Source organism: Solanum pennellii, chromosome 2, assembly GCF_001406875.1.
Source record: "Solanum pennellii chromosome 2, SPENNV200".
Lineage (NCBI taxonomy): Eukaryota > Viridiplantae > Streptophyta > Magnoliopsida > Solanales > Solanaceae > Solanum > Solanum pennellii.
The window spans coordinates 46,556,426-46,584,237 of NC_028638.1; the positions used below are offsets into that span (position 1 = coordinate 46,556,426).

The window sequence follows — 27,812 nt, forward strand, 5'->3', positions numbered from 1 at the left end:
ATATATATATATATATATATATATATAATTTTATTTGTTTATACTACTACATCTATTTCAATTTATTTATCTCTCTATTTTTTAAAATTCTTTAATTTTAATTTTTTACATGACATATTTAAAATTATAAGATGAAAGAATATTAGGTACATTTTACATAACTTTATTTTAATATATCATGATTTAAAAGTTCTTTTTATCTTTTTAAGCTCTATAATAAATTCAAATCAGACGAATAAATTAAAATATATACTTCATATTGTAAATGTCATCTCTAACCAAAGAAAAAAGGTGTCTAATTATGCTTGTAATTAGATTTTGTTGATTCGTGGTCATGCGCATAAGAAATTAAGAACTAAGTATTAAACCAAATGCAAATACACACATTAAAAAAAAAGGATTAATTCAAGGGAAAAAAACACAATCATGTAAAGTGCTAAGACCTTTGAATTTGAAACCCACCAAAAATAAAATAAAATAAATAAAGAGTTGGCTATAGACTTACTGAAGTGGAAATATATTGAAAGTTAGGAAAATGTCATTTTCAATCCCCAAAATAAATCCACTTTGTTAAAATAAATGTCTTTCCAATAAAGATTAGTGCATAATACTGTTACTTTTGGATCTAATTCCAACTTTGTACCTTTAAAAAGAATAAATCCATCTTTACTTCTAACATATTTTTATAAATAAATAAATCACGTAAAACCTAAATCATCTAACTCAGGAAAGAGTCAAGCAAGCACATTATAGTGATCAAATGACTTGTAAAAAGTTGGCCTTTTATATATGTATATCCGATAATCTTTCTCAAATAGCCTCGCATATATTCTACTATCTCTAGATCTCACTTAATAGAATATGTTGTTATTGTCGTATATAGAATAATTCATATAGATCGCTAGTATATATTTAAACAAAAAATTAAGTTATATTTACTTAATAAATAGTGAAGCAACACACACGGTGTTCACATATGAGATAGACTTTGATGTTAATTGAACAGGTTATAATCGTCTTTGACTTATTATAATATCTCAAATTACTATCTTATAAGCAAAACTAATGTGTACAAGGTCATTTTTTAGGTGGACCAAGAATTCAAATCCACTCTTATTAGGTCATGATTTCTTGCTAATTAAATCATACTTAGCTACAATATGATTGAATTATAAGCTAGTGATATAGTAGATAATGCATTTCCCTTTTTGCATGATAGATGGAAAAGGAATAAACTTATTAAGCAAAACAAATTAGGAAGCATGTGCTTCTAATATTATGAAACAAAAGTGATTTTTTCTAAAAGAATATTCTTGGAAGATTCTTCTAACATTGATAATTTGACATATGTATGTAGATTGAAGGAATTAAAAAACCTAGGATGTTTTTTAAGTTATTACATAATATATATATATATATATAAAGACAACTCTTGTTTGGTTGATTATATATGTGGTGGAAAATGTTGTAATCCATCAGCAAACTTGTTCAAGAAAAGTGTGTTACTTATTAACTTAAAAAACAAAATTATGACTAGGCAAAAAGTGATTGCTTTTTTGAATAATATTGTCTCTTAATAGTCTTGAACGGATGACTATATTTCTTGGCTTCAATTTATCACGGGAAAATTGATTTCGTAGGTCATTTATATTTTTTTTTGGTTATATATATACATAAAAAGATATAAATATGTTCTTTTTTTTTATTTAATTTGTAACTTAAAAGTGATCAAGAAATCTAATTGTCATACGTAAAAAAGAACATTCACTTATGCACTATATTATTTGCTTTTTGGATTTCTTCCTTGTCATTATAGATTTGAGCCACAATCTATATAATTTATGTATATTACAAATGAATGTTGTTCGAGCTCATTAAAAATATTAATAGATGTATGTCAGAATTTTTTTAAATTAATATATTTTTAGAAAATCCAACACAAACTGCAAAATCGCGATAGAAGAGTTAGGTTAACATATATTAATACTATATGAGTTCTGGTGGGGTCGTGGTGGGGTGGGGAGTACAATATTATATGATAATTTCGGAACGGATATATGTTAATTATCTTTAATAAATTAGACAGTCGAAAGCTATATAGCTATACCACTCTCAAAAACTTTCAAACGGAAAAATTTTATTTGCTACTTGTAACATCTTTGCGTATGAAAACCTAAATTCCCTAACATCAATCTACGCAACTATAGCAACCTTTGAAGGTGCTAAATCTAATTTTATTAGATTATTTTGGAATAAATTTAGATTATTACTTAAGCTATGATGGAATATTCGTAAATATTGAACGTGTCATGCTACTTTTTTTTTTTTTTCAAAATGTGTATTGCTTACTTTAATGTCAACTTTTGTGAAGTATCTATAAAGAATTATATTATTATATACTTTTATTAATTGTAATGCCATTTGTCAAGCCTTTACAAATAAAGAAAGATTTTTCACTCTGTCACCAAAGCAAATCCCACTTTGATATCTATTTTAAGAGATAGTACAAGATGTTATTAGTTAGAACTTAGATAGTACAACATGTTTGTGGATGTGGAGTATAATTATAAGTTAAAAGGAATAATAATATCATTTCCGTCTCAATTTATCTGATACAATTTAAATTTATTATTTTATTAAAAGAAAAAAAATTGAATTTTTTTTTTAATTATAAGAAAATGACATTTGTTTTAATAGAGATTTTTTTCAAATGTTATGAATTGAAACAAAGTCCAAAGAGAGTAATTACTTAATATTATTATATAGAAAATAGACAAACCTTAAAATTTGGTCCTTTTCACTACACTCATTTTCAATAATAATGAGTGTGTCAAATGTGAAGATCATGGATATAGCTAGAGAAACAGACAAACATGCATGTGTGACAAGTTTTCATGTTATCTCCATATCTTCTTAAATCATATATTGACAATTTTAACTACTATTCGTCCACTTTTAATTATCATAATATTTTTTTAGATTTAACATTTCGTATGTATTTTTTTTATCATTTTAATATGCAAATAACAGTAATTTATAGGACTTTTCGTATAGTTTTTGAATATCTAAAAAAAATTATTTAATATATTAAATTTATGTAATCTAATTTAACTTTAAGAATTAATATTTTCAAAAAGTGTGACACGACAAATAAAAGTGAACAGAGGAAATTTTATAAAGAGAAAAAAACAATAAAAATAGATTTTTTTTTGCCTTTCTAATTAAAACATCTCTATATATGCGTAGAGTTTGAACCAAAATTTTAAAATAATAATTTAATTATATTTATCTAATTTATAGATCATGAATTTAAATTGCGAAAGATATTACATTAAGATAGAATATATGTGATGCATTATTCTTGTGACTATTCCGCACACTATATTACAGAATCATGATGTATACAAATGAAATATATTATAACAGCACTATCTTTTTCAAAAGACCAAAAGTGATAAATTTTATTTAATTTAATTAATAGAATCCAAGTTGGGATCAATGTGACAATTGATTATTACAGGCACAGAGGGTAGTTTTGTAAATATGAGATGCCATTATTCTCTGTTCACGACTGTTCGACAGGTATACTTAAAATAAATGTCTAAAATTAATTATTAATTTAAATAATTGAAAAATAGTTAATCACTTTTTTTCAAATTTATTCTTAATAATAATGTAGTTCAATAAAAAATTATGTAGACTTTTAATATTTTTGATATAACAAAATTATATTAATAAATTAATTTTATGTCAAAATTTTAATCTGACAAACAATTGTGGACGGAGAGAGTAACTCGTACAGCAGAAAATACATACATACAAAAGAAAGAAAGAAAGTACGAGTAGATACTTGGTATATTCTTCTTGAATAAAAAGTATATATGGGGTTGTAATACTCCTCTACCTATTTGGCTTTGGAAAAACAGTAAAACTTCTCTAAAATCTCCATTTAACAATAAAGAAATCATTTTTATTCACATTCAACTCACACATAGTGGAAGAGAGTTGATTAGAGAAAAAGGGGTTGGTGATTTTGCAACTTTAATGCTGCCATGTTTGTAAGATTTGAATATGAGTGGATTATGGGAATTTAGGGAGGTGATTTGCCTCTCTGAATTCCCTTAATCCTTCTTTTTCCTGGCTTTTTTGGTTAAGGGTCATCACTGTTTTTGTTTGGAAGGAAAAAGAAAGGATTTTTTCTCTGGAAAGTGAAGAAGTTTGCTAGAGAAAAAAGATTGGTTGGAGTGGGCTTAGTGTTTTTTGTCAAAGGCTCTATTCTGGGGTTGCTTCAATTTACTCATTTAGAGGTGTCTTTGGTTGATATGAGCATAAGAGGGAAAAAAGTTGGTAACTTTCTCAATTTCTAGCTACTTATATAATTTTGTTTCCCTTTTTTCCTAATACTGTCTTGCCTATTTTCTCTCTCCTTTTTTTTTTTTTTTTGCTGTTTTGTTGTTTGAATTATCTAAATATCTGTATTTTTTTCACCTTGATGAAGATATTTCTGAAACTTTTCTTATGTGTGTGATTTGCAGTGAACAAAGGGATGGAAATTTCCTTCTTATTTGTGTTCTTTGTGTGAAGGTGTGTTTTGTGTCTGAATTCTATTGAACTTTTAGGGATACTAGCAGCTTCATTCAATTCAAAAGTTTTTTTTTTTTTTGGAGTTTTGATTCAGAGATGAAAAAGTTTGTTCTCATTGAAAGTTTAAGACAGTGAAAAGAGTAGAACACCAAATGAAATTCTGAGATGCAATTTGCTTTATCCACTGTGCCTGGTGTCTATATGACCATCAGAAAAGGAAAATTGATATCAAAAGGGAAAATATTGTTTCGTGATTTGGTAATGTTTTACTAACTGCCTCGAGATTGATTAAGAATAATAATAACACATTTAGTAAAGGTGCAGTAAGCTAGCCCAAACACCACGACTATCAAATGGGAGGAAAAAGGAATGTAATTGCACATGTCTCTTGTTAGTTATTCCATATTACTGTATTTGTTGGGAATTTTTTTTGGATAAGTTGTTGGGAGAATTTTATTACTACTTTTGTTCTTCTTTTTTTCCTCCTTAGATGGAGGATGATTCTTGTTTGTTTACGGACATGCAAGGATAGGATTAGGTTTGACTTTTGATATGCTTTGGGATGTCCATCCATTAATTAAATGGAAAAGGAATCACATGATAGATGTTGACTGTTGAGTGTAGCCGTTAACTTTGATTCTGAACACATGGGGGCTCAGGGAATTACATCTAGAATGTTGTCTTTATCGTCAGAGAGGATAAATAAGAAAAATCATAGAGGGTCTTCAGGTTAAGGTCTTCAAGGATATGTGCAGTACAAGCTTTTGTCAAACCAGTGTAAAATCTCTGTTGAAACTAGATGCACCATATATTTATATCGAGGAGTAAATATTATCTATTAGCGTGTGGCTCATCCTACTTCTGAAGTGAGAACTGGAATCAGAAGATAATATATTTTAGACATTTCTCATGTATTGATGCATTTGAAAGCTCAACACCTTGATCCCAAGGAAGCAAAATCATGGATAATCAGAAACATGACATTATTTGGGCACACAAAAATATTCAAGTTTTACGAATGAACTGAGAGAGGATAAGGGTGTGGTTTGATGTTAATAAAAGTTAGACTAATAAGTTGGATTAAATTGTGAAAAGAAAAAGTTAAAGCTGAAAAAGAAACTCATTGCTCTCACTTAGAGTAGATACTCAAAGTCAAAGAGGTGGACTCTGGACAAAAACACAGATAATACAGTGATTGATGATTGAAAAAGCCTTGGAGTCTTATTCCACTATTAAGATCTTAGATCTTAAGAGATTCAATTTATAAAGAAAAACTACAATATCTTCTCCGAGAATATGGTGGATGTCATAACTTTCTTGAACTCTGTCTGTTTACCAGGATATAAACACCCTGTATGAATCTCTTCTCTTTGGAAGTCTCAAACTAAGTGTTCACACAGATAGAAAAATGGATCCCTGTATAGATATATATTTTAATGTCATTGATGTATAATTCGATGATCCAAACTTCTCAACAAATTTCAATTTGGAACTCATCACTTGAGGCCTTCATTGAAGGGAAATATAATAGGTCTATTCTTATTTAATTGTTGTGAAACATCTCTCGATATAATTTGATCATTGGGAGTACAAACATGATATGATCATTTTCCCAATACCATGCCGTTTGGAGGTATTTCTGTCCTGCTCATTGAAGTGGTTGTTTTACTAGTGTAGTTAGCTGGAGAACTGTGATCCTTGTATGGTCTTCAATTCATTTTGAGGTGTTGAAGGGTCATGGATTTGGGTTTTAGAATTAGCTATGGATAAAAAAAAAAAAGTTGTGGTCAGACAAAAGCAAGCTGAAGCAATTAACAATAGAGCTTTAATTGATCTTATTGTTGGTTCAAACATCTTAAATGAAAAAAATGTACATACAAGTTTAGCCATCACTCAATTTACTCTTTGAGTAGCAAATTTCACTTAGAAATTGATACTTAATCATCTTATAATTTCTTGCAATGTCTCTATTGCAATGCATACTTTGTATCTGTTGGCCGAAAGAAACTTCAGAATGGTCATTTGCTGCTTTACATATCAAATAGCGTTGTGTTGAAATTAATATCTATTCTGCTCTCAGGTTTCACGAATATTTTGAAGCAGCTCAGTTTGATTTGACTCAGAAGAAAGTTGGGTTCCATGGTCAAGCTACAAAATTTCTTGCAAGGACTTCCTGATAGTTCTGTCCGTCAGATCAACCAACATTTTCTAAGCAGCTTCCTTTGCTGAACATTACTCAAGAAAGGATATATCTTTCGCATTTTAAGCACTTTAGCCAACACATCTGTCTATTTCTGGTTGATTCAACTGTCCAAGACATCTCTTTTGGGGCAAACCTTTTTTTTGGCTAAATTACCCTGGCCTTTGAGAGGAGAAAATTCTTTTAAGCAAAAGCATATATTTACATATGCGTCTCTCTATTGGCTCTGCTGGGAAAATCTCCTTTGGCAAATTGTAAGTTCCGTGGTTTGGTGGTTCTTTGCCGTGGTTATATTCTAGGTGTCATCTTCCTTTGTCGGTAAACAATTGATCCATATTTCTGGCAAGTTGGACTTCCTCTTCAACCTGTTAGGAAGAGCTGAAGCGGCACTTCTACTAGGGACCACAATCAATTGGAACTTTCTTCTCCGCACAACCCTTCTAGTGGACTTCGCTTCTCTGGGCAAATCTCCTTTGGCATTTCGGAGTTGTTAGACTCCACCACCCCTTTGTCTTTAGGGCAAATCTCCTTTGGCATTATCTCCTTTTGGAGATACTATCTTGGTCTCTGTTTAAAAAACAGATTGACCTAAAGATCTTATTATCTTTAGAAATATACATCAGTCATCGTTGGCAGTATTGGTATTCGTCATCAGCAAGTGATCCATATCAATTTATAAGCTTGTATCACGCAGCAAGGATTTGCAAGTGACTTTTGTGGTATGTCTTTACTCATCATTTATTTGTCCATGTAATTTATCTTCAGTTATATTGTCTAAAAGCAATAGAGATTGGCTTAGTTAACTTAGTTAAGCTGATCACGATTGCCATTTTTGCCTATTCAAGTCATCCAAATCAATTTATCTTCTTTCTGACCAAGTATAATGCAGTACTTTATATGAACCACTGAATAATTATGAAGCATATAATGTAGTGTTAACTGTAAAAGTGTGTATTATCTTTCAAATCAAAGTTTCAGTCAGTTGTTCGTATCTATAGAAATAATTTTATCTACTTGAGCACCGAGAATCACTGACTGCAACTTTTCTTCCAATACTATGGTCTTTTTACCCTCATTTCTTGACTTATCAATTAGTAATTCTTAAATTGCAGAATATATTTCTCTAGATTCCACATTATGGATACATCTCTAAGTGACTTCGATAGTTTCAGCGAGAGCAGCAGTTATGATGATCAGGATTACGTTGAATATCTGTATGGTGGGCATGCATGTTCTATTCTTTCAAGTCTTGAGGAAAGCATCGGTAAGATCGATGATTTCCTCTCTTTCGAGAGGGTGTTCATGTATGGAGACATAGTATGTTCCGAAAAAGAACCATCTGGACAGATGGGAAAAGTGGTCAACGTCGAGATGACTGTTGACCTGGAAAGTATTTATGGAAGCAAAATACAAGATGTTAACTCAAAAGATCTTGTAAAAATACGTCCAATTTCTGTTGGGGATTATGTAGTGATGGGCCCATGGCTAGGGAAAGTTGAAAAGATTGTCGATAAAATTAAAGTTCTCTTTGATGATGGTGCAAAGTCTGAATTTTCAGCAGAAGCTTCAGAAATACTCACACCCATTTCCCCTGATTTAGTCGAAGACCCCCAATATCCTTTCTATCCGGGTCAAAGGGTGCAAGTTCAGTCTCAATCTGCCTCCGGGTCAACCAGTTGGTTATGTGGTGTTAGAAGTGGCAAAAGAGAGCAAGGTACCATTTATGCTGTGGAGGCTGGAGTGGTGCATGTAGATTGGATTGGCTGTGGCAGTCTTGGTTGTGAAAAGATGCCTAGTCCTCCAACTTTGCAGGACTCAGAAAAGTTGACCTTGTTGTCTTGCTACTCCCATGCAAAGTGGCAGCTTGGAGATTGCTGTGTACTTCCAGTTGCTGACTCTAAGAACAGTGTGCGAAAGAGTATTCAAAGCTCACCTCCCTGTGGACCAATGGAACTGGATAGGCAACTAAACAAGGCATTTCAGAAAACTAATAGGAGCTCAACTTTTTTGCAAGTTGCTGTAATTTCAAAGACAAGGACAAAAGTTGATATTTTATGGCAGGATGGAAGCGTGACTACTGGATTGGACTCAGATTCTGTTTTCCCTGTCAATATTGTGGACGCTCATGAGTTTTGGCCTGAGCAGTTCGTGCTTGAGAAGGGAATGGGTGATGACTCATCTGTTCCCAGTCCAAAACGCTGGGGTGTGGTGAGATGCGTTGACGCAAAGGAGCGAACAGTGAAGGTAAAATGGACAACTTATTCCTTGCATGAACCAAACAACTTCAGGGTTGAGCAAAGTGAAGAAATTGTGAGTGCGTATGAACTGATGGACCATCCAGACTACTCATACTGTTTAGGTGATGCGGTTTGCAAGTTTTGTGAGGATCAGGTTTTCAGTCTTGAGGGAAAGAGCTTAAGTACGCACATGTTCTCTGAGACTGGCATGGACAGCAACACTGATCTCAAGANACATGGCTGAATTCAAAGAATTCTGGTCATAAAAACAGAAAGGCATGAATTGCGCAAGAAGTTCTTTCGGTTAAAACGTCGTGCGACTCGGAGGACATAAGATTTCTTGGTCAAGCCAAAAAGATTGCCGACTGGATGCTTGATGGACCATCCAGACTACTCATACTGTTTAGGTGATGCGATTTGCAAGTTTTGTGAGGATCATGTTTTCAGTCTTGAAGGAAAGAGCTTAAGTACGCACATGTTCTCTGAGACTGGCATGGACAGCAACACTGATCTCAAGAATGTTGATACTGGAAAGGATAATTTGGATTTCCCCAAATATGACCATTTATCTTGTATTGGTATTATTGTTGGCTTCAAAGATGGTGATATTGAAGTAAAATGGGCTACTGGTTTTACAAGCATGGTAAGAGACTCTTCTTTCTGTTCTTTTATTTTTCAGGGGTTAAATCCTATCTATTTTTCTGTCACTTTGTTTCCCAGAGCTGAAAATGAGCATGACATTTAACCTGTTTGGGAATTCAAAAGGTTACTTGTTGTTAATTGACATTAGCACTCATGCTTTCCTACAATCATTTCATTATTGTTCTTTTTACATTATTTTTAAAATTCGACATATTTTGGCTTAAATTTGATAAGAGGAAAGAGCTTGAAATTTGTGACAGAAGGGTTTGTTTTTTTAAGGAGTATTGTTCACATGGTAAATGTTGAAAGTAACAAATAACGTATCAAGGGCTAAATATTTTGAGAAACTTCTTCCTAATCTTCTGTTTATGCCTTGAGTTGGCTCAACTCTTGTCTTTATTCATATATGCTCATCAGGTTGCACCCTTTGAAATCTACCGGATAGATAAATGTGAAGCTGCTGTTTCAATTAGTGCATCCAATGCTGAAAATGCTGAGCCATCAAATGTGGAGATGAGTTCAAATGAAAGTCAGCTCTCAAAGCATGAGGAAAAGGTAAGTCTAATTGCCTCCCTGTGTGTTGTGCCTTCACTGTGATTGCAAGATCATTTGGCATCCACACTAAAAAGCAGCTTATATTGCATAGATTTTCACTAGATATTAGGTATCCTTATTTTACAATCTTCAACTTCTCGTCTGAAAGTTTGACAGAGTTCATTTTCTTTTATATTCAGGGCTTGCTGAAGTTTGGTGGCAATAGTGAAAGTTGCAATGAGAGCTTGTGGGACTCTGGTTCCTGTTTGATTTCTCGAACTGCTGTTGGCTTTTTCTCTAGTATCACCTCAACTCTTTTTGGCTCATTGAGCATATCACTGTTTGGTACATACCAAACTATATCAGAAGAAGGCCAGAAATCAAGGATTGTCGATGAGGAGGAAGTCATAGAACTTAGCCATTTGAATGCAGGAATTCCCACATTTGAGGACTTAAAGGCTTCGCCTGTAATGGAACTAGAGCAAGGACAGGAAACAACTGAGGGCCAAAAAGATGATGCTTTGCCATCTTCCAGCAAGCTGCCTGAACATTTTAAACAGTTTGATGTGGTCACCGATTTCTCAGACCACCATTTTGCAGATGGTGCTGGAAAGGCCCAGCTATCCCAGGTTCAAAATACTTTCTGTTTCCCTAATGAACATGACTGCTCAGTGTTCTTTTTTACTACTCTCTTTTCTGTTCTTTAATCTTTTATTACTTCGCAGGTGAGAAGAGGTTGGCTGAAGAAGGTCCAGCAAGAGTGGAGCATTTTGGAACGTGATCTTCCTGGTGAGAATTTCAACCTATTTTTCTGTTCAAGTATGTCTAATGATGTGATATTTACGTTCTGCTATAGTTTTTTATATCTACCAATGTTTTTGGCAAGTATAAGTCATACTTGTTAATCTAAAAGATGGTGGAATGGAGAATAGAATGTCATAACATTGGGACTGGTGAAGCTACTCAGATATATGAAAACAAGGGAAAATTTTGAAAAGCTATAACCCTGTCGTTCGATGAGAATTTGCAAGATGTGCCACTAGAATTTTAATACCTTAAATATTGTTCTTCAGTAGATTATGGAATATGATAAATATCAGTTGTTCTGGATTTCATGTACTGAAGGCAAATGGTAATTCCTTTGGTTGGGCAGTCCACAAGTTTTATGTTTTATCTGTGCATCAGAGCAAAATGATTGATCTTTTATTCAAAATTCATTTTGTGGGTTATTCCATCAGATCTTTGCAAGAAGAATAACCAACAATTAGTTTTTCATTTGATGCTTCTGATATTATGTGCCAATTGTTTAGTTTTTGCTGTTTGTAACGGCCCCTCTGCAACATATCAATTTCTTAAGAAAGCTCCCTTCTCCTTCTCAAAAACGAAAGTTCTTTTCTCCTTAATTCAATGTTGGTTGTTAGCTGTTAAAAGTTAATGACTTTCACCCCGGAAGGGAGAGAGTTCCGAGTGATGATAAGTGGTATGAACAATTGAACATCAACCAACTGAAAGATTCCAACTTTTTGGAAAAACCAAACACATCATTGCTCAATTAGGAAAACATTTGGGGGAGGGGCTGAGATATAAGACCCTAAATATACCTCAACTCGACTGTGCTAAATTTTTTTCTTTTTTGGGATAAAGCTGCATAATATCTACTTGTATCAACAAGAAACCACTTTATCATTGAATATATGGTTACAGTGCATTTCTTTGGCTATCTATCCCCACTGACTTTATCAAACTTAAAACAGAGACTATCTATGTACGCATCTATGAGGAAAGAACTGATTTGATCCGAGCTGCCATTATTGGTGCACCTGCGACTCCGTATCATGATGGAATCTTCTTCTTTGATATTTACCTACCTCCGGACTATCCTCATGAGCCACCTGTAAGTAAATCTATAGCTTGTGGTGTTTATCTCTAACATGATGCACAAGTAGTTGCCTGTTTCCACAATCTTCTGATTGATAGACATGAGCCTTGCCTTCATTTGGAATCTGAATTCATATCATATGTTTTTATTAGATCTTAGACATTCTTTGGCATCCAATTATCTAACACTGCCAATTGTGAAGTCCATCTGTTTTTCTGATTTATAAGATCAAGCATACACTTTCCAGATAAAGCTTATATAGATTTTGCAAAAATGAAATTGTGCAGATGGTCTACTATCACTCTGGTGGGCTTCGTGTCAATCCTAACCTGTATGAGTCAGGAAAGGTTTGCCTCAGCCTCTTAAACACATGGACGGGCTCTGGAAATGAAGTGTGGAACCCCAAAAGTTCCACGATTCTACAAGTTCTTCTCTCTCTTCAAGCTCTTGTGCTCAATGAAAAGCCTTATTTCAATGAGGCTGGATATGATGCGCAGATTGGTAAAGCTGACGGTGAAAAGAACTCTGTCAGCTATAACGAAAATGCTTTCATTGTTACCTGGAAGTCCATGATATACCTGCTCCACAAGCCACCCAAGGCAAATGATTTAAATTTGAAGTTCTCTAAAAAATTTTGATGTCATGTTTAGATTTCAGATAAAAGATGTACAGAAGAGACTAAGAACTGGAATTTGGATTCTGACAACATAAAATTCCAAGAGTTGTTTTCTCATATGTTCACTCTATTAATACTTATTATCTCAGGAAGTCACTTTCTTTGTTGAAGAAACAAGAAGAAAAATGACTTTCTGATCTAATAACTAATAGTTGTTTGACCATATGAGAAATCAACCCAAAGTTATAATTACCACCAAGAATTTTTTATACTCCAATAATAGAAGCACTTTCCTCTTACTCTGAAAGTTTCTGAATTGCTTGGTCAATTATTCTGCAGCATTTTGATGCACTTGTTCAAGAGCACTTTGGTAACCGATGGAAAAACATTTTGTTAGCTTGTAAGGCGTACATGGATGGCGCACCAGTTGGTTCAGCATTCCAACCCAAGAACCAGGACAAAGAACCAATAAAAGGAAGCTCTACTGGATTCAAAATTATGCTTGGCAAGCTTTACCCTAAACTCGTGGAGGCATTTTCCAACAAAGGTATCGATTGCAGTCAGTTGTCCGATTAAGAGTAAAGCTATGCACCTCTGTAATAAAAACTTCTATCAATATGTCTACAATTTCAGTATTTGAACTGGCCCTGATGTGGCTGTTGCTATGTTAATTTTGAAGTGTGCAGATGTGTGTTTGTGTGTGAGAGAGAGGTGCGGGTGACTATTTGAACCATAATTGTGTACATATGCATTGCAATTGTAACATATTATATAAGCTTGAATAAATGGTTGAACCTTGTGAGTGATGTTTACTATGTTCTACAGTTGTTTTGAACTTGTTGTCTCAACATGTTTTATCTCCATTTTGTGTTGGCTTTTTAAAAAATGCATTGTTTTCGCACTATGTTAGATCCGTCTACATCACACCCTGCTAATGCCGGATGCTTTGGGTACATGGATGCCCTTCCACTCTCTTTTCCCCTTTCTATAGGTCTCTTATCTTACCTTCTATTATATATAAGATTTAATCGTAACGAGAATTTAATCATAATAAATACTCGTCAATTGAGGTAAGGAATCACAAAATATTTTTTCCTTAAAAATTGTTCAAAGTCAATTAATTCTCGATAAAAATAAAACATGAAAAATATTTTTGGAATAAAAACAAATCTTTTAAAATTGTTCACACTTCTCTCTACACAAACGTAAATGTGACTTATGATAATACTACAAAAGACTATGACAAATAACATGGGTCTAATATAATCAATGATGAAATTATACGTTATTGCCGTCTATCTTTTTCGGGGTGACAATAAAGTTTCCTGCTATTATCTTACTGGAAATTGGATCATTTCACCGTTATAAATATCGAATAATTCGAGCATTTCGGTATATATTAAAAAAAAGGAAAAAATTAAACGTCTTTTAATTACTATCATAAACAAATTTAAGTAATAAATATAACATATTCATTTGTTACCTAATAATATATAATAAGTTATATCCAAAGAGATGGGATAGAAAAATTATTTCTAAAAGACCTTTACGTATATGACAAATTTAAGTTAAAAAAAAAGATAGAAACATAGCAACTACACGGTGAACAACGAAGTAGTATCATAATTACTTCATTTTTTTTCATTTGGTGTTTGATATCTACGTTAAAATCTGATTAGTATAAATACAAATAAAATAAAACCACTTTTATGAAAATAATAAATCCTAATAGCCACGTCCACTTCACCACATCTTTGACGGTCTATCTTCATTACTTTCTATCTTCATTACTTTCTCATTAGAATTTTATAATTTAACGCCAAAATAGAAAAATAAAAGGAAGCAAATGGACAATTATTTTTAATAGTATAGAACCAAAAAAAGAAATTCCAAAAGGGGAGACAAAAAGGTAAAAGAATTACGTGTATTCTTTTGTGCAATATATATTGATCAGCAAATTAGAAGTCTCTACGGTATGCTCCTTGAGCACTCCATAGCAATGGAGAATTCGTCAGCTCCATCTTCATTACAAAACCCTAGTTCAAGATTCAAACTTTCCATCTTTTCAAGAACCCAATTTCTCAAATTCCAATATGGTCATCTTTTACTCTTTATTTTCGTATTTTTCCTTAACTCCTCCGTTATCGGTGGAGTCTCATACCCTCCTGAATTTCCTCAGATCCCATACCCACAATACTGTAACGATGTTGTTCCCAGCACCCCTTTGGCCCAAACTTTAACCCCTTTCAACGCTACGTCGTTTCTCCTCACTCTTAACAACGCGTACATACACGCGCCGGCTGATAATGCCGGGAAATTCAAGCCGAAAACCCTTAATTTCTACACAAAGAATGTTTATCCGACCCAAAATGGTAAAATATTTAAAATTGAGGGTGGTTTAAGGTTTGCAGGAAGAATTGGTCCGGATTTTTTCGGTGAATTTCTACACCGGCGGCAACTTCGGCTAGTTTATCACCGGCCACCGAGGTTTCCTACCGAAGGCTTCGGGAATTCGAGGGAGATTTGGGTTTCCGGTTTCTGGGATTCGGGTACTGGAAAGCTTTGTATGGTCGGATCAGGTTTGAGGAGGTTAAGTTCTATTAATGTTGTTCTTAAGTTGAATTATTTGAATTCATCTGATATTTTGCATAGTGTGGTTAATGGTACATTGGAAAGAATTGATCTGAATGATAAAAATGCATATACTAAGCCTGTTGAAATATTTGGTATGTCTTTGAGGAATTATGTTTATACTTTGATTGATAAAGAGGTTGAGAATAATGGGTTTAGTGAATTTGGTGATTGGTCTAATGTTTCGCTGGGAATAGACCAGGATAGTAGCTTGTGTTCAGTTATAGGTCGTGCCGGGACTATGGAACTGATGTATTTGGGTAATTGTAGCAATGGCAATTGCGATTTCTTTGGTGGTAATTTGTCAAATTTTAGGCCGGCCTCGATGTGGTTTAATGAGATTGAGTGTGGGGGTAATAGAAGAGGGAGATTCTTGTTAAGTTTTGGTGATGGCGTGCACACCCGACCAACTAATTTGATAAATCAAACATTAGTTGCTGAAGGGAAGTGGAATGAGCAGACTAAAACAGTTGACATGATTGGTTGCCGGATGTTCAATGGAAGTGAGGCATCTGAAAAGGGATCTGTTGGGGATTGTGTTGTGAGGCTGAGTTTGAGGTTGCCTAAGCAATGGACCTTGAAGGAGAGAAGTGTTGTTGTTGGGGAGATTTGGAAAAGAAAAGACTCAAATGAGTCAGGTAATTATGGCAAAATAGTCTTGCACAGCGTAAGAAATCTGGTTAACAGAATTGATGGATTGGCATATGAGTATACTGTGATTGATAATGTGACGAGGTCTTGTGCCAAGGCACTGGCTTATAAAGGGAAGGGAGGGAAGTATCCCGATGTACATTCATCTGATATGAGATTTGACATGACGGTGAGGAACAGGAAAAAAATAGATATTTTCAGTTATTCATCTCCATTGTCTGTGGGGAATAAGTTTTACCGGGATGTATCTGGTTCTTCTGTTCAAGTGAATGACAATCAAAGCACTGTGGTCAATATAAGCTATGTACTGCACTTTGTTGCTCCATCTCAGTTCTTGTACAGTGATGAGCATACTCCTTTGACAATTGAAATTTCTGCTGAGGGATTATATGATTCGAAAAGTGGACATCTTTGCATGGTTGGCTGTATGTACTTTTCATCACGTCATGGGATTTTACAGAGAAATTCTTCGTTAGACTGTGAAATTGTAGTTAATATTCAGTATCCTCCTTTGAATGCTAAAGTTGCCCGTGGTGTTAGAGGTACCATTGAGAGCCTGAGAAAAAAGTCTAATCCTCTTTACTTTGAACCCTTGGAGCTTATATCAAATTCCGTCTACTTTGACCAAGCCAAAAATTCCATGTGGAGAATGGATCTGGAAATGACAATGGTTCTAATTTCCAATACACTTGCATGCATCTTTGTGGGTCTGCAGCTATTTTATGTGAGAAAAAACCCAACAGTGCTTCCATTTATCTCTGTAGTCATGCTAGTTGTACTCACACTTGCACACATGATCCCTCTGTTGCTGAACTTCGAAGCGCTGTTCTTGGTCAACCGGGAGAAGCAGAATGTTTACTTTGGTAGTGACGGATGGCTTGAAGTAAATGAGATTTTAATTAGAATCATGACGATGATAGCATTCTTGTTGGAATTCCGTCTTCTTCAACTCACATGGTCTGCAAGAGCAGGTGTTGAGAGCCCCAAAAATTACTGGATATCAGATAAAAAGGTTCTGTATTTGTCTATGCCAATGTATATTTTTGGTGGATTGATTGCTTATTTTATCCATCTGTCAAGAATGCCTCACCAGCTGAAGCTTCGATTGTCGCCTCGTTTTCATTACCAACAACAAACTTTCTGGGTTGAGCTTAAATCATATGCCGGCTTGGTCTTGGATGGATTTTTGCTTCCTCAGATTCTGTTCAATTTATTCTGCAACACCACTGAGAGGGCTCTCACCCCTGGTTTCTATATAGGAACTACCCTTGTGCGCCTAATGCCACATGTATATGATCTTTACAGAACTAACAGCAATGCTTGGTCGTATGATTACATATATGGGAACCCGAAAATGGATTACTATTCCACTGCTTGGGACATCATTATCTGTTGTGGGGGTCTGCTGCTTTCTGTTCTTGTTTTCTTGCAGCAGAGATTTGGGGGCCGTTGTTTTCTTCCCAGAAGATATAGAGATAGCTCCACGTATGAGAAAGTACCCGTAGTCAGCACTGAGTCAATTACAGAAGCATGAACTGTCTGTAGAAATTTTATCCTTGATATCTGAAGAAACTTCCATTTCTCCTGTCACCAGTTTCATTAGCTTTCAACACTCGCGATTTATACGTCAAAGATTGTATAGATGAAGTATTTACTTTAAGCCTGCTAAAGAATGAACATCTGGCAAAGACTCTTATGTTTCTATATATTGTTAGGTAACTCTTCTTTCGAATACTATCACTATGAACATTTTGAATCTAACTGGGACTTGTCCATATAGAATACTCTAATTTTGTGGAATCTCTTTATGCTTTCCTATTTGACCCTCATATTGACATTTAAATTTACTTCCCTTGAACAAAATAATCAATTTCCTTACAGGTTTCTCCAGTACAATGTGCAGCCAGGCTCATCACATAACAGGCGCAAACATTGTTTTTGTAATAGATTAAGTCATCTTCTTCTTGACAGGTGCTTTGGATTGAGTTGGAAAATGTTAGTGCAACTGAGTAGATTTTACCCCATTTAATAAGTTAGCATCCAAGTTCTATCCAAAATGGAGCAAGCACAGTTCAATGCCTCTTTACTACTGAAAAAATAGAGAAAAAACTAACAGCTGCAAGCTCAGCAGCCAAACCATAGTTGGTGAAAGGTCCACTGTGGTCCATTAGCCCATAAAAAAATACGCATAGTTGTGTTATTATCAGAAGCAACTATGCCATTTACATGCGGCCATATATACATTACTACAAAATTGGAATTGTTGTACCATCTAACCATGACTCCTGAACCTACTACTATCCATACTAAGACTAAAACTAAGAAGAGAAGCCCCTACTGCTCCACATCCGCTTAATTTAACTGGTGCAAACCTGCAATGTCATAAACATAACGCTACATTATTTACAATTTTCCTAAACAAAATGGTAAATTGATGCTCATAAATAGAGACCCTTGATGGTTATTGGTGTCTACTTGTTGAGAAGAATCAGCTGTGAAACTTTTTTTTTAGGGAAGTACTGTTTTTTCCGCATGTAGATCAGCTGATTGAAGAAAAAGATTGTAGTACAGCAGAATTTATCAAGAGCAGAAAGGGGAAAAGTTAGGTCGTGAGATGTTTTAAACTTTCAAAATTTGTAGCTTTAGGTAGCAAATCCACAACAAAATAGTTCATTAATTACACATGACTGCACGGGAAACCAGAAAACTAAACGAGTTACACTGTCTAGAAGTTCATTTAGAGGTAAGATGGAGTACTAATGTCGATATAATATGATAGAAGACACGGGAACATTCCAAACCTATAGCAACCAATGAGTGTGTAACCAATTGGTAATACATCTGATTCATTGTCAGCTTTCAAGCCCAGAAAAGACGGTAGAACAATAAATTATCAAGTATTATCCTCAAACTTCCTAGCTAACTGAGAGGTTGTTGAGTATCATGGTGTCAAAGTTGCCAACTATTGATGACATTATCATCAAGCAAAGAATGACTTGAACATTAGGAGCTGATCAGTCAGATCAAAATTTTTAGCTGTCAATGTAGAAATTTTGACATCCTCCCTCGTAGAAATTTTGACCATCCTCCAACTCAGCCAACCGAGAACTAATATAACAATTGCCCATATATACAACCCAAAAATAAATAAAGTAATAACTGTAAGTAGCAAGGAGAATACACAAAAGAAGTTGTATTAACCTCGTTGACTTGGTAGACTAAGGACAAGAGGGTACCCCAGGCTGAGTAGAAGGAGGCACAAAATCTAATTCCTCATCCAAGAGCCCACGAAAAATGAAGGAGCTTATCAGGAACCACAGCCTACATAATCTACCTATAAAAGAGATGCAGATGCCTCTGAAATTAAGTAACTTGTTCCTGCAATCAACAGAAAAGTTAACTATAACATGCATGATCATTGAAAATCATAATCTCAAGCATTAAAATATATTGATAAGAGAAACAGCACATGATCTTTGAATGTATGACCTATTAAGGTGTACCAAATGATTTTAATTGATGTACTTATCCTCCAGTACCAAGGATTTGCAACATCTGGACATTTATAAAAAGGAAAACTTAGCTCCTAAACTGCAAGAATCTCACTATTTCTAACATTTTCTCAGCTTGGGGTGCATCATATATTTGGCACCACAAAGCCTAAGATGCCTAATTCTTTAACCTCAAACCAGAGTTCACGGAATTATAATCTCTTTAGGCCCCTAACAATACCCCACCATCCTGGGACCTTCAATCAGTTTTTTTTCCTTTTGTTCTTTTTCTCTTTTTTGGTAAGAAGGGTGAAGATTCAAGAGTTATTTTCGAACAAGTCATTCCTTACTTAGTGACTTGACACCACTTAGCAATTTCATAAGTGGTAACTGAATTACATCAGGCTTGATTAGTTGCAGTATTCCTAAACAAACTGGCAAATTGTTGCACATAAATAGAGACCCTTCATGGTTATTGGTGTCCACTTGTTGAGAAGAATCAGCTGTGAAACTTTTTTTAGGTTAGTGGTGTTTTTTCTGCATGTAGATCAGCTGATTGAAGAAGAAAGTTTGTAGTATAGCAGAGCGAGAAGGGGAAAAGTTAGGTCCTGAGATGTTTTAATTTTCAAAATTTGTAGCTTCAGGTAGCAAATGGACAACAAAATGGTTCATAAATTACACATGATTGCAAGAGAAACCAGAAAACTAAATGAGTTACACTCTCTAGTAGTTCTTTTAGAGGTAAGATGGAGTAGTGACGTTGATATCATATGATAGAAGACACAGGAACAGTCCAAACCTATAGCAACCAATGAGTATGTAACGAATTGGTAAGACATCTGATTCACTGTCAGCTTTCAAGCCCAGAAAAGATGGTAGAACAATAAATTAAGTAGTATCCTCAAACTTCCTAGCTAACTGAGAGGTTGTTGAGTATCATGGTGTCAAAGTTGCCAACTATTGACGACATTATCATCAAGCAAAGAATGATTTGAGCATTAGGAGCTAATCAGTCAATATGGTGTAAATGCTTGAATCTTTTTGGTGAAAAGGGTGTAGATTTAAGAGTTATTTTCGAACAAGTCAATATGGTGAACATTAGTAACACCATATAGTAAATTCCTCAATACTCTTTTTGATATATCAAATACATAATTTAGGTGTGAAAATTCTGACCTCTAACAATGGAAATGTTAAATGAGTTGATCATAAATTATGAGATTCAAAAGTCTTTTTGCCTTCGAAAGAAGATAATAATTGTAGAGAAAAGGCATTTCCACAGTAAATGCAAATCCCTCTACAAGTAATAATATTAGCCCATCTTACAAAAGCTTTGAAGAGAATGGGAAGTTTGGGGATGGGGGTTCCACTAACAGGATACTGCTGTTATAAACATCAACATTTTGTTTTGCTATTCACAGCAGAAAACATGTCAGGGAAGGTGTTATTCAAATCATTAAGAAAGAAATGTGATAAGAAAAATAAGGGTAAACTAAAATGTGGACTAGACAAGTGAATTAAAAGAAATAAGACTTTTGGAACTTGTGGTCTTAAACATGTGATGATATTTGTGTAGCTATAAAATCATGTTATTAAGGATAAAATAGAAAGTTCAAAGTTAAGACTGTTCCAAATATATAAATAGGACATTATCTTTGGAAGCTGGAACAGACTAAAAAGGAAATAGTGTCACATAAGATGTTATAAAGGGAGAAGTATTTTATCTGCATGATATACTCTTGAAATGCTTAGACTTCCTAACCTCATTAGCATTCATCTTAGTCTGTTTCACTAGAAAAGCATTTAAGTCGAGCAGATATAAAGATAGCAAATATATCCTCAATAGATCTGTTTCCACATCAGCACTATCCAGAACTATTAAATCTCTGCCAACAAAGCACTGCAGATTAATCAAGTGCAAAACAGCCGATCAAGCAGTGGACCAACTCTCAAAAGTAAGAACATCTGCCCCTTTTTTTTTTTGGGTTTTTCCTTAAGTAATTCAGTCAGTTCCATCATGTTGTAGATATAGTCATGTTGCTGGCCTCATAAACAACAGTGCACCAAAGCCCTCTCATACAGAAAGATTACTGTCACCTTTAATAAAGGTTAATTAAATTGGATTTCATCTAAGCCACTATGAATTTAAAGTTGGTTAATTGAATCAGATCACTATAAATTTGGACAAAAAAAACAAGTTATTTAACTACTTTAAAAGGTACCAACAGATATATGTAGCATGTGAATTAAAAGCTACACTTCCAATCATACAATAAATAGAAAAAACAACCACCTAAAATTAGAGTATCACCTCACATTATGAAGTTTTGCCTGTGAGGATACGAGAAATCTGAAGGCCCCTGCTGAAAGCTTCATTAAACAATATCCTTGTCTGCATGGATTGAAAACCAGGCATCCATGATAGAAATGCCAAAGGAGCCATAACAATTAACCCAAGCATCATGTCATATAACCGAGCCAATGACACAACAGTGCCCCAAACCAAAGTAGACTGCAAAAAGGGCCGGAGCACTAGGGCAATTTGGATTATGCCCCACCCAGTTGGAATAAATGCCAACAAACTTGTGATCAAGTCAAACAGCGTAAACAGGGTGAACCTCAACAATATAACAATCACCAATACCGTGACTAGAATGACAAGCAACTGCACCAGCCGATAATATATGTGCCTCTTCATGGCATATTTATCCTTTGCATATGCAATGGTAATGTAAATTGCCACAGCGGCGACCATAATAATCCAAGACAGCAAGTAAACACCAATACTGGTTTTACCACCAGTAATGCGCAATTGATACACAATTCCATATTGAAAGAAGAAGAAACGAAGATCTAAAATAATCTCAAGCAATTTTCCCCAGAGACCAGTAGTTCTCAAGTGGTCCTGTTCTTCATACCACCACGTCTCCCAACTTTGATCTGCTTTTACAAAAACTCCTCGATTGTACCAAATCCAATGCATGAAATCGTCAAAGTCATACACAGTTTTTAACCAGTCAAACCCAGAGGGATTGAACACAAAGGGAGATGTTATCCATGACACAACAAGGAACCAACTTGATATAGTCATAGCTATATACACAAAGGTATCCTTAGTCAAGGGGCTGTGTGAAGCATAAACAACCAGAATCACTCCAAGTTCGATTGCTTTGACAAAGTGGCTGCGAGCATACAGTCGATAGTTCTCACCAAAGCTCTTGCGCTGCACAACAAAACCACGTCCAGTTGCTCGATACTTAGCTCCGCCATGTAGAATGGTCCTTCCAAAGAAATGCGCCCGGGTTCCCATTGAGTATGTGAAAAATAGTGAGGCAAGCTGCAGTTGCATAGTTATAAAATCCCAGACTGCCGGAAGAAAACCATGTTCCAAAGAGTTCTCGACAACCATAGGGAGGGCAGTGAACACACCAAGCTGGATAACAAACTGCTGATTCAAAATTGAACCAAGTGCTTTGTTGCTGGTGGCATTTTTGCTGGCGTAATCCTCAACACCACTGAGTGCAAGATAAAGGCGCCCCCACAAAAATGTATAGACCATTACCACCACTATCATGTTGTTGAAGAAGAAGCCAACAGTTGTGTAGAAGAATGAAAGCATGCGAAAGAAATCTAGTCTATGACCCAACCTGTAAACATCTCTGCTCAAAACTTGTTCGCCATTACCACTAGCAACCTTAGCCTCAAACATGGCTATCTGATTCAATCCAACATCCCTTCCCTTACCCACTTGTATGTATTCATGGTGGGTAACATTGCCACCTCGCAAGGTACAATTGAATCCAGCAAATATATCCTCACTTATATTAATCACCTTGGAAGCCTTGCTGATGCCACCTCTGGTCAAGAACCAAAACCTATCAAAGACATCTGGATGACCATAGTGCATCCGTACCTTGAGAGGATCGGCAAGAACACGTTGCCCCAGAGTCACAAAACTTGTCTCCTGAGCAGACATGAACCAAGCAAGAGATGATACAGAACCAGTAAAGATATTTTCACGAACTCCCAGAATGGTGGGTTTCCTTATACCATAATTCTCCTTGAATTCCTCCAATAGATTCCGCATCTTAAGTGCCTCTTCAAAGTAATTGTCTTGATTCATGTCTATGGTCTGAACTGCATCACCTCTGGTGAAGATAATGGCATGGTTCTGATTCTCCGGCTTACCCTCCCCAAGTTTCAGAGGACCAGGCAACTTTATGCGATAAATTTCCACTTCTTGCTTCAGTTGTTGATCATACTTCACTAGAACAGAAAAGTATTCTACTTCATTTCTTCCCAAGTTAACCTCATCTACATAAGCAATTCGGAGAGCCTCATTATCCTTCATCAGATTTAGGATCTCCTCAGCACGTGGATCACGCTTTGTCTTCTGAGAACCATACACCTGGCATGTCACCACATAAGTGAACTTCATTAAAGCAGCACCAAACTCGTGTCCTTTGAAGAGAAGGGTGACACTGCTACTCGATCTGTGAAGTTTTCGAGAAGTTTGTAACATGGCAGGGCCATCCCTATTCAAGTGATTATTTTGGTTCGATGAACCAAGTGAAACAATTCTTTGTGAGCCATGCCTTATATCAACCTCTGAAGCAGAATCAAGGAACGAAAGCATCTTGAGAGCCTTGTAATAGTACATCATGCCTCTTACAGTACGGGACAGAGTCTGCCCCCTGTACGACGCCCAGAGACGAATCTCCCTTGCTTTGGTGTTCCATATCTCTTTTTCGTCCTTCATTCCTTCTGTGCGCATCCGTTCCATGAAATTCTCCCACTCATCATCGTAAATTTTCTGCAGATAAAATATTGTGGATACTCCATCTTCATTTGGACTCCTAAGACTTTCTTTGCCAAACAGAACTTCCTCATCATAGTAAGGGGTCAAGACGCTAAAGGCCATCATCTTCTCTACCTGGGGAGCTCGTGGCATATTCATAAAAAGAGAGTTACTGAAGAAAGCAATACGCCGTCTTGCTTCCTTATTTTTTGGAACATTGTACATTGAATCTCTGGAAGTCAGAATTGTCTGCAAACGGCGCAGCTGCCTATAGAAGAAAACATCTTGGATATCAGGAAACTCAATCGCATTTTCAAAAAGAAGCCCCTGATTGGTATCTGGATTTGATGGAGCAAGACCTTCCTGCATCAGTTGTTCTGTTCTCTTCTTCACCCTTGGAAATTCCCGAACTGACACCTCATACAAGGCCTGTAGTACACTGACCATATCACGCAAATCCGGCTCTGGCCTGAGCAAAAGCTCAATAAGAAACACCAACTTTTCATGAATGCGTGGCAAGAGGGTCATCTTGTAGGCTTTAGTAAACTTTTCAGAATGAATGCAACCATCAATATCATTAAAAAGTGCAGTGACAATTGAATGCTCTTCAGTGTTGTGTTTTATGATCTCAAGTAGCAAGTATTTGATGCTGTCATAAGCCTCAATCACTGCACACCTCCTATACTCATTCTTGCATATCCTAAACCAAACCCATCTATCAGGTGCATCTGCCAGCTCGCTCGCATGGCTGAGAGCAAGAAGCAACTCGTTGCACAAGAGAAAACACGGCCAACGAATAACCTTAATATCCCAACAGTTCGGTGGCAACTCCATTAGTTCCAGCTCGTGATCACTCACGAGGTCTTCCTCCCTCATAGTTATGATGATCTCATTCCATATTAAGGCAAACCTAGTTGCGTCCACCTGGCTCGATTCAATCTTCTTGTATGGCTGTCCCAGTCCATATCTTAACTTAATCCGATGTATTGCATTCCGAAGCTTGTGAACCAGGGTGTCCTTAGCATCAACAGTCTGATTCTCGGGCATCAGACTGAACTGCAATGCGCTTGCAAAGAACTGGAATCTGAGTCTGAGCTGTTTAATGTTCCTAATTTCACCTATATGTGAGAACAACCCAACTGCTCCTCCTGCAATAGAAGAATAGATAGTGTACCAGATCTGCAGGTCAACTAGATAAATAAGAACAATTGGAATCCACAACAAAACAGCTGCTAGCTCATTCGTGCTACCAAAGAACTCATGCCACTTGTACTTCACATTATTCAAATTCAAAAGAGCCCGTGTAGGACCAAGCAGCGGCCTTATTTGAAAGAAATAACTGAAGATAAATTTGGACGCCAATACAGCAATCCAAAACATTGTGTACTTTATGTTATTAATAAGCCCTTCCCTGAGTCCGCGACCCACAAAAATCCTGGTGTGGAACCACCATGTTAGTAAGTAAAATATTGGCCAGTCTGTGTTTTCAATCACATTTCGTATCCATGGGAGAATGAAAAGAACAAGAGCTAACAACTCTGGGATGATAAACACCAGAGCAATCTTAAGAAATGTGAAGATCCTTTGATTAGCCTCGTATGACCACCTCCTATCAGAATTCTTCTGGATCCAAATTCTTGCATAGAACACCCCAAACACAACTGCCCATGTCACAGCAACTATGCTTTTCAAGACCATCCTCACACCTATCCACATTGTATCCCTGGTAACTAAACTATACTGAGTTCCAGCATCAAGGATCGACTGAATAAACCTCAAACCAGCCCAAGTTATGAAGATCGTAAGCAACTGCACTTGCACATCCCTCCTTTCCAAAGCTTGCCATGGAAAATCTGTACCTTGCCAAGCAACAATGACAGAAGCCTGAAAGAATAGTATCAACATCACCCACAACCTATCAAAGCTCCTAAATATATTCCAGAAGGTCCTCTGCTCCACAAACCCCGTCTTACCAACTCTCCTACCAACAGTAGTATCCAGAAAAGCACTTGACAAGTCAAGCGGCCATTTCAGCCTCCGAAAACACTTCCTACTCCAAAAGAACTCATTAATATCATCATAATTCCTCCAAGCTGAATGAGGGGCAGTGCCATTTCTACTCCTCTCAACTTCACCTTTAATTGTCGTGTAAATGGGAGTGACAACTTTATCCAAGAAACCAAACTGCTTACAAGTGTAAGGAACAAAAGGGTGTCCAGTATCCTCATCAATGTGATCATCAAGAATGTAATTTAGTTCCATAGCCATATGATGATAGATATAACACAAACATTCAGGAACAAAACGGAGATTTGCAGCCTCACCCCAAATCAATAAATACAGACATACATACAAGAGTTCACGACGAGAAATTTCTGGATTTTGACGCCTCGGCAGTCGAACCTGTGACTTCTTCCCCAGATATGAACACCAAGATGAGTAATTCTTCAATAGCTTCTGCCGGAACTGCCGGAGAACACCATAGTGAAGGCGGTCCGGGGCGGTAGACGGTGGTTGAAGGCGCATTTGAGAGTTAGCCAACTGGAGAACCAAGTTCTCCCTTTGATTCTTCACGTTATCATCTTGGAACCCAAAGAAGAGCCCAAGCCAGTCCATAAGGTCCATGGTGTCACGCCATGGCATGAACGGCGGCAGCCGGAGATCCCCAACGTCGCGCAGAGCAGCTGAAGCAGCACGTACTTCTGGATACCTCAAAGAAGGATGGTCAGCCAACAAATTATTGATGGGTATAATGTTGAATGGCTCGACACGAGGTTGCTGCTGCTGCTGCCGCGGCGGCGCGTCATCATAACCACTACCGCGCGTGAACGGTGGCCTTGGCCGGAGATTCATTGCATTTGGTTCTACAGCAGCCTTTCACTAATGGGTAACTCTTTTTCCCCAAAATTTCAAACAGCAAAAGTTGCCACTTGCAAACAAGCAAACACATGTATATGCATATTATATACTTACTATAATATAATACTACTATAAAGTAACGGGTATATTCGAATTCTGGGTACGGGGGGGTGGGGGGTAGTGATAAAGGGAATCAACAGTGTAACTCTTTAATGGAGTAAAAAGGTGAGATTTTTAATGAGAGGAACTTATCGGGAGTTGCAGAGAGAAAAGGAATGTAGTGACGTAGACCACGCGCCAACAAGTGCGGTTGTGGGAGTTTGTGTGTAGGACGAAACTTGAAAGTTGCAGCTTTCTATGAGAAACCTACAAGACAACATGACAAGCCTATTATTCAAAACAAGTAGTGTTATAGGGATAAGAGCAAATTTAAAATATTACCCGTCTCTCTCATAATATTTATCCACTATTAACTTACGTATATTTAATAAATTATAAATAAAAAAGATAATTTTACTACATTAAAATTTCTATAAATTAATACACAATAAATTAATAATCTATCTAAAATAATATTTTCCTTTAATTCCGCTTGAGCCAATAAAAAAAATCACCAATTTCGATGAGATATAAGATAATATATTTTCAGAAGACCTTATATAAATAAATGATCTCATTAATATCATAAAC

At 35.9% G+C, this 27,812-nt stretch overlaps 3 protein-coding genes and 1 non-coding gene across 5 annotated transcripts; 2 read left to right on the forward strand and 2 right to left on the reverse strand.

Moving 5' to 3' along the window:
* Nucleotides 1-3,894: 3,894 nt before the first annotated feature.
* Nucleotides 3,895-13,507, forward strand: LOC107011001 (probable ubiquitin-conjugating enzyme E2 24). The gene is made up of 10 exons (XM_027914814.1): nt 3,895-4,347; nt 6,665-7,503; nt 7,897-9,143; nt 9,429-9,664; nt 10,081-10,218; nt 10,398-10,826; nt 10,923-10,986; nt 11,952-12,091; nt 12,364-12,675; nt 13,032-13,507. The coding sequence occupies exons 3-10, from the start codon at nt 7,922-7,924 to the stop codon at nt 13,266-13,268; spliced, it is 2,778 nt and encodes a 925-aa protein (XP_027770615.1). The 5' UTR covers nt 3,895-4,347; nt 6,665-7,503; nt 7,897-7,921; the 3' UTR covers nt 13,269-13,507.
* Nucleotides 13,508-14,570: 1,063 nt separating this feature from the next.
* Nucleotides 14,571-17,774, forward strand: LOC107008698. Its single transcript, XM_015207836.2, has one exon. It carries the CDS (start codon nt 14,668-14,670, stop codon nt 17,506-17,508), a length of 2,841 nt encoding a protein of 946 aa, XP_015063322.1. The 5' UTR covers nt 14,571-14,667; the 3' UTR covers nt 17,509-17,774.
* A 282-nt stretch (nt 17,775-18,056) lies between these two features.
* On the reverse strand, nt 18,057-27,495 carry LOC107011254 (callose synthase 11-like). Of its 2 annotated transcripts, none has more exons than XM_015210670.2 (3): nt 21,782-27,495; nt 19,176-19,352; nt 18,057-18,346 (listed from the first exon to the last, which is right to left on the reverse strand). In XM_015210670.2, exon 1 carries the CDS (start codon nt 27,114-27,116, stop codon nt 21,783-21,785), a length of 5,334 nt encoding a protein of 1,777 aa, XP_015066156.1. In that variant the 5' UTR covers nt 27,117-27,495; the 3' UTR covers nt 18,057-18,346; nt 19,176-19,352; nt 21,782. The 2 variants fall into 2 exon arrangements, with proteins under 2 accessions (XP_015066156.1, XP_015066155.1); XM_015210669.2 differs by having other exon boundaries at nt 21,777-27,494.
* Nucleotides 24,060-24,139, reverse strand: LOC114076238. The gene has a single exon (XR_003577111.1). It is a non-coding gene; the product is annotated as a small nucleolar RNA J33 (small nucleolar RNA).
* Nucleotides 27,496-27,812: the final 317 nt, after the last annotated feature.

What these genes read in the sequence shown, in the direction of transcription:
- LOC107011001 (XM_027914814.1), top strand. Translation starts at nt 7,922, where the DNA reads ATGGATACATCTCTAAGTGACTTCGATAGTTTCAGCGAGAGCAGCAGT. An exon ending in TCTCAAAGCATGAGGAAAAG is followed by an intron (nt 10,219 to 10,397) that starts GTAAGTCTAATT and finishes TTTTATATTCAG; the next exon opens with GGCTTGCTGAAGTTTGGTGG. An exon ending in GAAAGGCCCAGCTATCCCAG is followed by an intron (nt 10,827 to 10,922) that starts GTTCAAAATACT and finishes ATTACTTCGCAG; the next exon opens with GTGAGAAGAGGTTGGCTGAA.
- LOC107008698 (XM_015207836.2), top strand. Translation starts at nt 14,668, where the DNA reads ATGCTCCTTGAGCACTCCATAGCAATGGAGAATTCGTCAGCTCCATCT.
- LOC107011254 (XM_015210670.2), bottom strand. Translation starts at nt 27,116, where the DNA reads ATGAATCTCCGGCCAAGGCCACCGTTCACGCGCGGTAGTGGTTATGAT.